Source organism: Argiope bruennichi, chromosome X2 (genome assembly GCF_947563725.1).
Source record: "Argiope bruennichi chromosome X2, qqArgBrue1.1, whole genome shotgun sequence".
Taxonomy (NCBI): domain Eukaryota; kingdom Metazoa; phylum Arthropoda; class Arachnida; order Araneae; family Araneidae; genus Argiope; species Argiope bruennichi.
This window is the reverse complement of record NC_079163.1, coordinates 44,582,503-44,596,526: the sequence shown is the minus strand read 5'-3', so window position 1 is coordinate 44,596,526 and position 14,024 is coordinate 44,582,503. Positions and strand designations below refer to the sequence as shown.

The 14,024-nt window shown below is 30.0% G+C and overlaps 1 protein-coding gene across 1 annotated transcript in view; it reads left to right on the top strand.

Moving 5' to 3' along the window:
* Positions 1 to 14,024, top strand: part of LOC129959726 (polyserase-2-like) — an 87,955-nt gene that overhangs the window by 45,031 nt on the left and 28,900 nt on the right. Inside the window, exons 2-5 of the mRNA XM_056072617.1 lie at positions 7,618 to 7,709; positions 7,788 to 7,921; positions 11,288 to 11,388; positions 11,482 to 11,563. Coding sequence (XP_055928592.1) covers positions 7,643 to 7,709; positions 7,788 to 7,921; positions 11,288 to 11,388; positions 11,482 to 11,563 — 384 coding nt within the window. The 5' untranslated portion in view covers positions 7,618 to 7,642. The remainder of the gene's footprint in view (positions 1 to 7,617; positions 7,710 to 7,787; positions 7,922 to 11,287; positions 11,389 to 11,481; positions 11,564 to 14,024) is intronic.

The following is a 14,024-nucleotide window of genomic DNA, read 5'->3' as shown; positions in this document are numbered from 1 at the left end:
TTATAACAAATACCATGAAAGAATCGTCGGTCAAAATATATTCAAATTATTTCCGAGCATTACTTTTTTTTTACTAAGATTTTTCAAGTCTGCTTGAATTTACGATGCACACTTTATATCAATTCATTAGTTCTGAATAATTCTTTTTTCGTTAAAAAATCATCTCCAATGTAATTAACAAAACAGCTCTGTTGGAGGAGATTTTAAAGCTTACATAACTTAGACTTTCACTGAGTGATTGACAATTTCAAATTAAAACAGTATCCAAAATAATTATATGAAATTATAATTATTTTTTATAGTGTTTTATTTATGTAATACAAAAAATTATTACTTATTTCAACATAATTTTCTTCCTTCCTCTTTCTACGAGTATTTTTACCTAAACACAGGTGAAGAAAAAGCATTTAGAAATTAGTGACATAATTTCATTTTTGAAAACGTCAAACTACAATTGTAACACTAAAAAAGTAATATAAACGTCCGGTGCGACGAAACACATTAAAAAATTCCAGATATGCTCCCCCTTTTTCATTTTTCTCTGGTAAAATAACAATACGCAACATTGCTACGCAACTGAAATTAAAATTGTCTTCAAATACAAATTTTCATAACCATCATATCATTCGCTATAATGAAATCGAAAAATTATTTCACTTTCTTCTGTAATTTATTCCATTCAAGCACAAACGAAGTAAATTATTAGAAATATGGCAGTTTTTATTTTATTTTCGAATCCGACAATATATAATTATTACACAACAAAAAGCAATAAAAACGCACGTTAAATAACACCATACAATATGATACTGAAATTATAATTGTTTTGAAATAACTAATTGTCATACCTCCGTTTCTTTCCGTTTAATGAAATAGATATATTTTTCGTTTCTCTTTACTCTGGTAATTCCTATCAAGCATAAACGAAATGAATATTTAGAAATCAGTCCACTTTTATTTTATTTTCGAATATGTCAATATGTAATTATTACACTACAAAAAGAATAAAAACGCAAGGTGCGTCAAAAACAATTAAAAAATTCCAGGTATATTTCGTGGATTAAATTATGCTTAGTTAAATAACACTACGCAATATATCACTGAAATTATAATGGTCTTCAAATATGTAATTTTCATAATTGTCATTTCATACGGCTTAATGAAAGCAATTTTTTTTTTATTTTACTCCTTCTTCAGGGAATTTCTTTCAAACACAATTGAAGTAAAGGTTTTGAAATCAGTCAGTGTTTGTTTTATTTTCTCATACATCAATATATAATTATTATAATACAAAAGACAATAACAACAGTCGGTGCTTCCCAGGCAATTAAAAAAATACTCAGTATTTCCCCGTTTTATTGATTATACAGTTACATCATTAATACTGAATAATGACGCCGGCGCACTAATTGAATATATAAAATTGTGAAAGTGTTTGTTTCCAATTACGATCAAGGGTATATAAGAGGATTCCTTGTCTTCACTCATTCTCTCAGGATTTTGTGTCCGAGTGATATCTCGTGCATTTCGAAGTGGCTCATCTTGGGAGAAAACTTCGGTAAGTTTTTCTTTGTATGGATTGATGCATCTTCTCTGGAATTTCTAACATCAAGTTATTGCGGAGAAAAATATAGTATTTAGTATTCGTTGCTAGATTTGGTCGTTGTTATTTTCTGATAAATGCTAAGAGCGTCAAGATTGTTTGACCGACAGAGTCAAGATTTATATTGACCAGACAGAGTCAATTCATTCTCCTCGTGTTACTGTATGGTGAGTTTTCTCAACATCTTTCATTGTGTGCCCTATCAATTTTTGAAGAAAGTGGTCTTGCAACCAGGCGTGAAAACTGTATAGTCAGTACAGAATGATATTTTACGCCTTTTTTACCAGCCTCACTTCACATGGATTTCAGAATGTTTTTGTTGGACACTTTCTATAAAGAATGAGTTTGTAAGCGGTCGTCACGATTACCAAACTTGACTACGGAAAAGTTTCGGTCTTGAGGATATTTAGAGTCTGTAGTGTAACGGAGCTCCCCAGCAACTTTGATCATGAGAGATGTGATTGGACGAATCGTCTGTGACACCGATGCCCACATGCTATGTTCATATGCAATTGGTTATGGTAACGCAATTCACTTGCCTAATACATTGTGGTAGTGGTCATCTTGAGGATATTTTACTTTAAAATAAATGCACAGTGTCATATCATTGTGATCCGCTTTATTGTCTGTTCATACTTGTGCGATTACTACAAAACGTCTAAAATGTAAATGAAAAACAATATGTGGCAAAATTCTTTCGGTTACTTTCGGAATCTTTTTTTTTTTCTTTTTTTTTTTGTAAGAAATACATTTCAATTAGCTTCTAAATAATTTTCGAAGAAATCGGAATTATTATCAAGAACTTCTTTTTGTTATGACAATTTCTTTTGAAATCTGCTCAAATTTCGGTGCAATTTGTGCATGAACTCTTTAATTCTGAATATTTTTTTTCGTTAAAAATCAACCCCAATGAATTGAATTAAACAGCGCTGTTGCTAATTTTAAAGCGTACATAAATTTGACTCTTCAACTAGTGATTGGAAATTTCATTAACAAACACTTCCATTAATAATTAAATTTTCATTCCCCTTAATTTAATATATATTTTCTTTCTTCCTCTTTCTACTAGTATTTCTGTCTAAACACAGATGAAGAAAAAGCATTTAGAAATTAGTAAGATATTTTTAATTTTGAAAACGTTGATATATAATTGTTACAATAAAGAAGAAATAAAAAAAGTCCGGTGAGCCTTAAACCATTAAAAAAAATTACTTCCCTTTCCATTTTTTTCTAGCTAAATAACACTATGCAACATGTTACTGAAATTATAATTGTTTTGAAATACGTAATTTTCATAACTATCGTTTCTTTCCGTTTAATGAAATATATATATTTTTCGTTTCTCTTTACTCTGGTAATTCCTATCAAGCATAAACTAAATGAATATTTAGAAATCAGTCCACTTTTATTTTATTTTCGAATATGTCAATATGTAATTATTACACTACAAAAACAATAAAAACGCAAGGTGCGTCAAAAACAATTAAAAAATTCCAGGTATATTTCGTGGATTAAATTATGCTTAGTTAAATAACACTATGCAATATATCACTGAAATTATAATGGTCTTCAAATATGTAATTTTCATAATTGTCCTTTCATTCGGCTTAATGAAGGCAATTTTTTTATTTTACTCCTTCGTCAGTGAATTTCTTTCAAACACAATTGAAGTAAAGGTTTTGAAATCAGTCAGTGTTTGTTTTATTTTCTCATACATCAATATATAATTATTATAATACAAAAGACAATAACAACCGTCGGTGCTTCCCAGGCAATTAAAAAATACTCAGTATTTCCCCGTTTTATTGATTATACAGTTACATCATTAATACTGAATAATGACGCCGGCGCACTAATTGAATATATAAAAATGTGAAAGTGTTTGTTTCCAATTACGATCAAGGGTATATAAGAGGATTCCTTGTCTTCACTCATTCTCTCAGGATTTTGTGTCCGAGTGATATCTCGTGCATTTCGAAGTGGCTCATCTTGGGAGAAAACTTCGGTAAGTTTTTCTTTGTATGGATTGATGCAACTTCTCTGGAATTTCTAGCATCAAGTTATTGCGGAGAAAAATATAGTATTTAGTATTCGTTGCTAGATTTGGTCGTTGTTATTTTCTGATAAATACTAAGAGCGTCAAGATTGTTTGACCGACAGAGTCAAGATTTATATTGACCCGACAGAGTCAATTCATTCTCCTCGTGTTACTGTATGGTGAGTCTTCTCAACATCTTTCATTGTGTGCCCTCTCCGTTTTTGAAGAAAGTGGTCTTGCAACCAGGCGTGAAAACTGTATAGTCAGTACAGAATGATATTTTACGCCTTTGCGTACCAGCCTCACTTCACATGGATTTCAGAATGTTTTTGTTGGACACTTTCTATAAAGAACGAGTTTGTAAGCGGTCGTCACGATTACCAAACTTGACTACGGAAAAGTTTCGGTCTTGAGGATATTTAGAGTCTGTAGTGTAACGGAGCTCCCCAGTAACTTTGATCATGAGAGATGTGATTGGACGAATCGTCTGTGAAACTCATGCCCACATGCTATGTTCATATGCAATTGGTAATTTTAACGCATTTCACTTGCCTAATATATTGTGGTCATGTTGAGGATATTTTACTTTAAAATAAATGCACAGTGTCATATCATTGTGATCCGCTTTATTGTCTGTTCATACTTGTGCGATTACTACAAAACTTCTAACATGTAAATAAAAGGAATAAATAAGGAATTTGAAATAAGGAATAAATAAGGAATTTCTAAGGAATAAATTTCAATAATCTTCTAAATAATTTTCGAAGAAATCGGAATTGTTATCAAACACTTTGTTTTGTAATTACAATTTTTTTTTTTTTTTGAAATCTGCTCGAATTTAGGTGCAATTTGTGCATGAACTCATTAATTCTGAATATTTTTTTTTTCGTTAAAAATCATCCCCAATGAATTGCATAAAACAGAGCTGTGGTAATTTTAAAGAGTACATAAATTCGACTTTTCAATGAGTGATTTGGAATTTCATTAACAAACACTTCCATTAATAATTATAATTTCATTCCGCTTTATTTAATATATATTTTCTTTCTTTCTATTTCTACTAGTATTTCTGTCTAAACGCAGATGAAGAAGAAGCATTTAGAAATTAGATAATTTTAATTTTGAAAATTTTAAAATATAATTGTTACAATAAAAAATTCCTGTGCGACAAAAGCCATTAAAAAAATCAAACACAAATGAAGTAAAAGTTTTGAAATCGGTCAATATTTGTTTTATTTTCTCATATGGCAATATATAATCATTATAATACAAAAGACAATTCAACATTCGGTGCTTCCCAGGCAAATAAAAAATACTCAGTATTTCCCCGTTTTATTGATTATACAGTTACATCATTATTACTGAATAATGACGCCGGCGCACTAATTGAATATATAAAATTGTGAAAGTGTTTGTTTCCAATTACGATCAAGGGTATATAAGAGGATTCCTTGTCTTCACTCATTCTCTCAGGATTTTGTGTCCGAGTAATATCTCGTGCATTTCGAAGTGGCTCATCTTGGGAGAAAACTTCGGTAAGTTTTTCTTTGTATGGATTGATGCATCTTCTCTGGAATTTCTAGCATCAAGTTATTGCGGAGAAAAATATAGTATTTAGTATTCGTTGCTAGATTTGGTCGTTGTTATTTTCTGATAAATACTAAGAGCGTCAAGATTGTTTGACCGACAGAGTCAAGATTTATATTGACCCGACAGAGTCAATTCATTCTCCTCGTGTTACTGTATGGTGAGTCTTCTCAACATCTTTCATTGTGTGCCCTCTCCGTTTTTGAAGAAAGTGGTGTTGCAACCAGGCGTGAAAACTGTATAGTCAGTACAGAATGATATTTTACGCCTTTGCGTACCAGCCTCACTTCACATGGATTTCAGAATGTTTTTGTTGGACACTTTCTATAAAGAACGAGTTTGTAAGCGGTCGTCACGATTACCAAACTTGACTACGGAAAAGTTTCGGTCTTGAGGATATTTAGAGTCTGTAGTGTAACGGAGCTCCCCAGCAACTTTGATCATGAGAGATGTGATTGGACGAATCGTCTGTGAAACTCATGCCCACATGCTATGTTCATATGCAATTGGTAATTTTAACGCATTTCACTTGCCTAATATATTGTGGTCATGTTGAGGATATTTTACTTTAAAATAAATGCACAGTGTCATATCATTGTGATCCGCTTTATTGTCTGTTCATACTTGTGCAATTACTACAAAACTTCTAACATGTAAATAAAAGGAATAAATAAGGAATTTGTAATAAGGAATAAATAAGGAATTTGTAAGGAATAAATTTCAATAATCTTCTAAATAATTTTCGAAGAAATCGGAATTGTTATCAAACACTTTGTTTTGTAATTACAATTTTTTTTTTTTTTTTTGAAATTTGCTCGAATTTAGGTGCAATTTGTGCATGAACTCATTAATTCTGAATATTTTTTTTCGTTAAAAATCATCCCCAATGAATTGCATAAAACAGAGCTGTGATAATTTTAAAGAGTACATAAATTCGACTTTTCAATGAGTGATTTGGAATTTCATTAACAAACACTTCCATTAATAATTATAATTTCATTCCGCTTTATTTAATAAATATTTTCTTTCTTTCTCTTTCTACTAGTATTTCTGTCTAAACGCAGATGAAGAAGAAGCATTTAGAAATTAGATATTTTTAATTTTGAAAATTTTAAAATATAATTGTTACAATAAAAAATTCCTGTGCGACTAAAGCCATTAAAAAAATCAAACACAAATGAAGTAAAAGTTTTGAAATCGGTCAATATTTGTTTTATTTTCTCATATGGCAATATATAATCATTATAATACAAAAGACAATTCAACATTCGGTGCTTCCCAGGCAATTAAAAAATTCTCAAAATTTCCTCGTGTTAATAATTCTACAGTTACATCATTAATACTATAAAATGACGCGGATGCACTAATTGCTTAAATAAACTTGTGAAAGAGTTTGTTTCCAATTATGATCAAGGGTATATAAGAGGTGTCTTTGCCTTTACTCATTCTCTCAAGCATTTGTGTCTGAGTGATATGTCGTATTCTTCGAAGTCGCTCATCTTGGGAAAAAGGTACGAATACAAACTTCGGTAAGTTTTTCTTAATATGAATTGATTAATATTTTCTAGTTTATCTAGAATGAAATTATCGCTGTAAAAAATATAGTATTTATAATTTGTTGTTAGAATATTTCAGTGTTGTATTCTGATCATTTTTGGAAGTGGCAAGATTCTTTTATAATGAATTTCTATTAAACGTTTATTTTTTAAAACGTTGTAAATCTGTTTGAAGAACTTCAAAACCTAATATTCTTATTTCTTTCCATCTAAATTAAAGGGTATTGATATGTTAAACAGTTTTTTCTTTTGTTTTTCTCATGTCGCTTGAAAAAATTTCTTGAAAATGTCCTTGCTACGTTTGACTATATCTGTTTTTATAAAATGAAACTATTCGATTCAGAAGCTTCCGAAAATGAAAAAGGTTTTTAATTTCTCCCTTCAAACCGAAAATGGAAAATTAGGTTTATGCGCTCTTCTTGATTAACAAATTCTTATTGACTTGCGAAAGCTTGGTGACGAATATGAAAAGCTTCAACATCTTTGTACCTTAAAACTGGAAATACTGAATAACTGTTTAAGCAGAACCCATTTCTCTCTTCTAATGTTCTTTACTTTTTTTTTCTTTTTTTACAGGTAGTAACCCTAATACTAAAACAAAGCGATTTGGTCATGCTACGTGCCATTTTTACTATTTTGGATAAAGTTATTTTTTCAAATGTATTAGCGAAGTCAATTTAAGATGGTGATTAAATTTTGATAAAACATGACATTGATGCAATATATTCTTTTAGTTGATATAGATGCACATATTGTTTTGCTTTCTTATATTATTTTATAGATGTCTAATTTCTAATACGTATATCTAAAATAATTTATTTTGTCCGATTTAGGAGGACTTTTGATTTCTCTCCAAAAATGAAAACTTTCATCGCAGTTGCCTTTGGGGTGACGATGCTGTTTATTTTGTGCCTCAGTGTTGATGGTAAGCGGAATTTATTCAAATTCTTTCTTATTTTTTGCTGATTAAAACTGTTTAACTCTTATGTTGTTGTTATCACAGCTAAAAAGAAGAAATCAAAATCTTCTGGTGCTCTGAATAGAGACAACTGTGGCCGAACTTCGGTTCCTCTTGATGAACTGTCGTACAGAATAATTGGAGGATCTTTTGCTAAAGCTGGACAGTATCCATGGATGGTAAGAATTTTTTAATGCACTTACAGTAATGTCTGTAAATATATATATTGAATAAAATCTTAGTTATACTCTTGAATAAGATCATCTATTTTACATAACTGTATTAAATTTGTATTTTTATAAATTTTCGTTCATGATTAATTTGCAGTTTGTTTCAAATGATTGACTGCTTTAGAAAAAGCTTTATAAACTTATATAATATAGTTTAAATCTTTGTGTTCACAGACTTGTCAGAAAAGGGAAAAAAATTCTTATCTCAAACATTCGTCATCACATTTCCTTCCCAAAATTTTATTTTCACTCGACTTCCAATGAATTCTGAATAGTTAACAAATATCACAATAATTTGATTTTACTTACCCTTATTTACATAGTTTTAACGACACGTTTTTATATTTATTGTAACTTAGATATCTTTCATCGCTTTGTTTGTATCATGAGGTTCTTCAGATTTTTTGAAATTTCTTTCAAGTCTTGTTGCCCCTCATAAACTAATGCATCCTATATGATAAAAATCATTTACTTGTAGTTTTTTTATACATTTATTTTGATCTTCATATAAAGAAATAATTCTAATTTATTCTAAAGCGAATCATTCCAATAAAAACGAGATGGAAAATATTTGCCAGCGAATGAAATTATTCCTTAAAGAATATTCCTTTGAAATTTAGATAATAGTAATATTTCGAAATATTCTTCATTTGATTAGTAAAATTATAGGAAATGGATAAACTGCTCAGCAAGCATGCGGAAATGAAAAAAGAATCGTTCTCATAGAAACATCTTAAGAATAGTTCTCATAGAAACATCTTAGGAATCGTTCTCATAGAAACATCTTAAGAATCGTTCTCATAGACACATCTTTTTCAATAATTAAATTTTTATTTAAGGTATATAAATATTTTCTTGATAGTATCCAAATCTATACAAAGTTTGCATAACATTTGCACATTTTATGATAAGATAAACATATTAATAAATGAATATCTTGAACAGACTTACTATAAATCATTATATATTCTGACATATTTTGACTTACTATAAATCATCTTCTCTTAAGATACGTGAAAGCAGCTGTTTGTTTATTTTTTCCTTTGAAACTAAACTATCGTATATATAAAAATGACTCCTCCTTTTTTAAACATAAAAAGTTACTTGTTTGTTATAAAACTCAAAGAACAATTTATTCAAAATATTTCCCCTTATGAAGTATAGCATTTGTCTATCTTTCGGACAACAAATGAATTCTACAAAAGAAAAAGGTTGGTTTTTTAGATGCAATTAAATTATTAAACCAATTTTTGATACATGCGTAAGATTAAACCTCTCCGCAGAAAAGGCACTATTCAGCGAAACAAATAGTAGTTTGAAGGAGCAATATCTGGTGAATACATATTCCAGTAAAGTGATTCTGAAGTTTTTACACTTGCCTGGTAACATGTGAATGAACATTGTCAACTTGGAATACAACATTATCATGCCTTTAACCAGATTCTTAACGTTTCTCCTTCATGTTTCATTCTGATTGATCAAAAATTGCTTTATCATTCACCATTGAGGTTTCATCAAGTAATGTTTCCAAATCTGCATCTTGGATTTTGTGTGTGTGTGTGTGATTTATAATGTTGTTTGTAATGCGTATTGAAATCGTCATTTTTAAGTCGACGAAATCACTCTTTGTAAGTAGCATTCGACGGGGCATGTTTACTATAAATGCCAACCGCAACCGATGAGCTTCTATTGCAATTTTCTTTGGAATGAAATAATGTTGCATAACTTTCCTCAACAGATTTTTTTTTTTTTTTTTGGCACAAAACTCAAGGGCCTCATTGCAAACTCAAGACTCGAGGGCCTCATTACAAACTCAAAACTCGAAGGCCTCATTGCAAAACTTTCAGTTGTTGCTGCAACTATTCAAGAAATACCTGACATCTTCGAAAAAATACACCAATCATCACAGATCATCGATACAGATCTGCTAGGTGCTGCCAGATCTGTACCGATGGTACTGATGGCACATTTGTGCTAATACTGTAATATTATGTAGGTAAAGAGCTTTCTGTTCATTCCCTCAGCATTTTTGTTTTGTTTTTTTCGCCAGAACTCTTTACTTCCGATCCCACATTTCTAAACAAAATATATTTCTTTATGCCTATTTTATTTGTCCTTAGAATTTGGCCCATGACATCAGGGATACTCTGTATATTTAAATGTGAACCAGAGGTCACCCACTAATTTGATGTCAAACCTTTTACATGCAACTTTCCTGATTTATTTGCAGGCAAGCATTACAACTAACGACATCTTTTAAAAATAGGGTGATATTTTTATATCCAATACTTAACTGAATACTAAAAAGGCACAACAAATGAAATTTTAATCATAATTTGAGTAGCCTTTTTAATATATATATATATATATATATATATATATATATATATATATTAGATTAGATTATTATCATAATGTTGATGTAAAAGTAGAAAAGAATGGCTAAATTATTATTAAATTTTCTGAACTGAAAGATTTCCCCCTAATAACGATTCTTTTTAATTGTTCAACGCTTGATCCATTTTTACGAACTGAATTGTTATGCACAGTTCCTATTAGATAAACGTATCAGAGTAAAGTAACAATGCATAGAAGAATAGGTTTCGCAAAAATTTATACACATTTTTAACAACCAAAGCATTAACAACACGCAACGAAGTTTTATAAATCATACTATTTAATACTTTTAGTGTTATCGCGAATATTTGATAAATAGATGGTTAAAGCTGAGAGGTAACATGAGGTCTTTCCCCTGTATCCATATTCACTATATCTCAGCTTGATGAATTTCTTTTTTGTAGAAAACCTGAAGCGTAATTTTTAGTTTCACGACCGACTACGGACGACAAACTGAAAGCAGCCAATGAGAAAGCCTGCCTCCAGATATCAATTAGTATGCTAAGGAAAGTTTAAAACGACATTGGTCAAACATTACCAGCAATGTCTATGCAAAAGTGGTCAACAATTGGAACATTTACAATAAATTAACAAAAATCTACATTTGTATGAATAATTCTTAATTATGAAACCTTGATAGATATTATTAATTATTTAAATATTTGCTATTCAAAATGTATATATATTTAGGAATACCCTTTAAAAATGCTATCCCTCCTTCCTTCATTTCTTGAGAGTTTTGTATTTAGTGCAAATGTAAATCCAATTATGAAAAGAAAAAATCTTGTATTTTATTTTATATATATATTTTCGAAATCTTGAAAGGCATTAATTGCTATTACAACAAAAGCTCTCTAATAATATTATAATAGCATTAGCTTAACTATAAATTTATTAACGTAATAACTTTATTGCCAGGTTTCTTTACAAAAAAAAGTGGGAGATACATTTATACATAAATGTGGAGGATCTATCTTAAATAAGAATTGGATAGTCACTGCAGCTCACTGTGTCTTCAAGTAAGTATTTTCTAAAATATTATCCTTCTTTCTTCATATTTTGCTAAATAATACTAAAAATCTAATTAAATAAAATATTATCTTCTTTTCTAGCAACACTGATGAGAAGTTTCGAATTCTAGCAGGATTATATAAGTTATCAGATGAAAATGCATCTACAGTTAAAAAATACGAGGTAAATTTTTAATACTTTGTTTCTAAACTTGTGTGATAAAAAAAAATATTTTAATCTCTGAATTTACAAATGAAGTGCATTCTGGTGCTATGTAAGATGCGATACAGATAATTTCCCTAATCTTACTCTAAGTGAAATTCTTGAAAGATTTTAATATGGTATAAAATGCTGATGAGTTTTAAAACAATTTTTTGTTGATAATCTTAATTTCTTGAAATGGCTTTTGATTCGTTCTTTTTAAACTTGATGAAATAATCTTATAAATTATTTTTTCATACAGATCTTGCAGGGTGTAAGCTTTAAATTAGATTATAGTACATGTTATGTTGCTTAAGTTTCTATAGGCAAGAAAATTTAAACAGTTGATGCATTTTATATCTGGTTATTCACATATGTCTTAAAATATTACATCTCATTGAATCTCATCTCATCACGTCTCATTGAATTCGTTTATATTATTGCTTCACCTAAATTTTAACCCTAAGTTACCATCAGCGCTTCTCTTCTCACTGCAGTCTTTATAGCATCGCCTCAATAACCAAATAATAGATTCTTGGTTTCATAAAATATCAGGAGTTCGAACTCTTATTTCTCTAAAAGCCAGACATATATTTTAGTACGCTGGAAAATAATTATAATCTTAGCCCAAGAATATCATATTTATATGATGCAGAAATCTATGAAAACAGCGCCATATTTAAAGAACCTTGTCCAAAATTTTTATAAAGATCGAAACGAAATGCCTATCTTATAAATCGCTGATTATTTTATTAAGTCTCAATAGGTCTTTGAAATTAGCGACTTCGCAGGTAGGAAAACAATGATTGTTAAATTTAAATTTCGCTTAGAATGTACAATGATTTAGGAAGAACCTCATAGTTACGTGAACATCTAGTGACGACAAAATCTATGCCAGAATCACGTTGTCCCAACTTTTTCTAATTATTTCATTAATTCTAACTTTTTCTAATTAATTAATTAATTCTTCGTCCCAAACTTTCTAAATTTTAATGTGGCGTATGACGTATATGTTTAATCCGAGTATAAATTTAGTGTACATTTGGCACCCACACGAGAAATAGAATAGAATTTTGAACCAAAATGGAAGCCGATTTCTTATTCTGAAGCCGGTATTTACAACTAAGCAATATAAAATATGGAGATTGACTAATAATGTACTTTACTCGACTGAACGATAAGGATGCATGAGTTTCGGTATTTCCACCGTGTTTTCGATGTTTCTAATATGCTGATTCTCTGTATTATAATGATACCGCATGTAGTGTCATAATAATAGTGAAAAGACATGCAGCAACCCAAACTAAACTCACAGTAGAAAAGTTTACAGGAGTTTTGAGTGTCTAAATCGAAATACCGTACTTCGATGTTCTGAACTTGATCCACCTGTTTTTAAATTATTTTTTAAATTTTCTCTCAATTATGGCAACGATAACGTGAATACAAAATCATATTCAATGTCATCGCAAAGCGCATGTGTATAAAAGCAGCAATTAAATATTGTTGATGATATATTTCAAAACATTTTCAAAAAAATTTTTAAATTTGAAAAAAAATGTTTGTATGGAACTAAAAATTTCTGTCAGTTAAATGATATTTTTTTAAAAAATTTTAATGTGGCGTATGAATGATTTTTGGGTAGTGATAAGCTCTTAAATTTCTGTAAAAAATCGTTTGCTTTTCGATCAATTTTCAAGTTTTCTGTATAAGAACTTTCTAAATCAACTTGTAATTATGTGCCACATTTGATGGCACTAGGATCAACAGAGCTATAGAGTGGTTTGAAAGACGCATCATGCGTATCGCATATCGCATTGAACGATTTGTTTATAGTATCCAGCCTATAAACATTATTTAGTAAAAATACGACGCATTGAATACGTTCAAGAGGTTAGGAATAAATTAGCAGAAATATATGAGCATAGAAACTGGATCATTGTAATGTGAGTTTAAAACGAGCTCTAAATGCACTATTACGCAATTGTAGTTAATTTTCCAAAAAGTCGTCACGGAAATTATGATTTCATCTTGACTAAGTATCGTTACAAGAGAAAGCGATGATGTTGGGACTGTTACAGCTTTCTTCTCCCGCATTTATCATTCTATCCTTATTATTGCAAAATCTACCTTTTTGTCACAGTCCGTTTATACAGGTCAGCTAAGAAACTGAGACCTACTATACAGTCACCACTACTGCTTGCAGTCCCAACATGTCATCCATTGGTTTGAAGTTGTAACATAAGTAAATTTTAAAGCAACAATGAATCCTTATATTTGAATATGAATAATAATCCGTGACGTAATGATCGAGGGGGAGGGGCAAACGAAGTGTAAATGCTCCAAGAGATGTTCAGGGGGCACTATGAGGACAAAATTACTGCATTTATATCATTTTTTGAAATGAAATGTCATTAAAAGGCGAAGCTTTATTATTCCCAGGGCG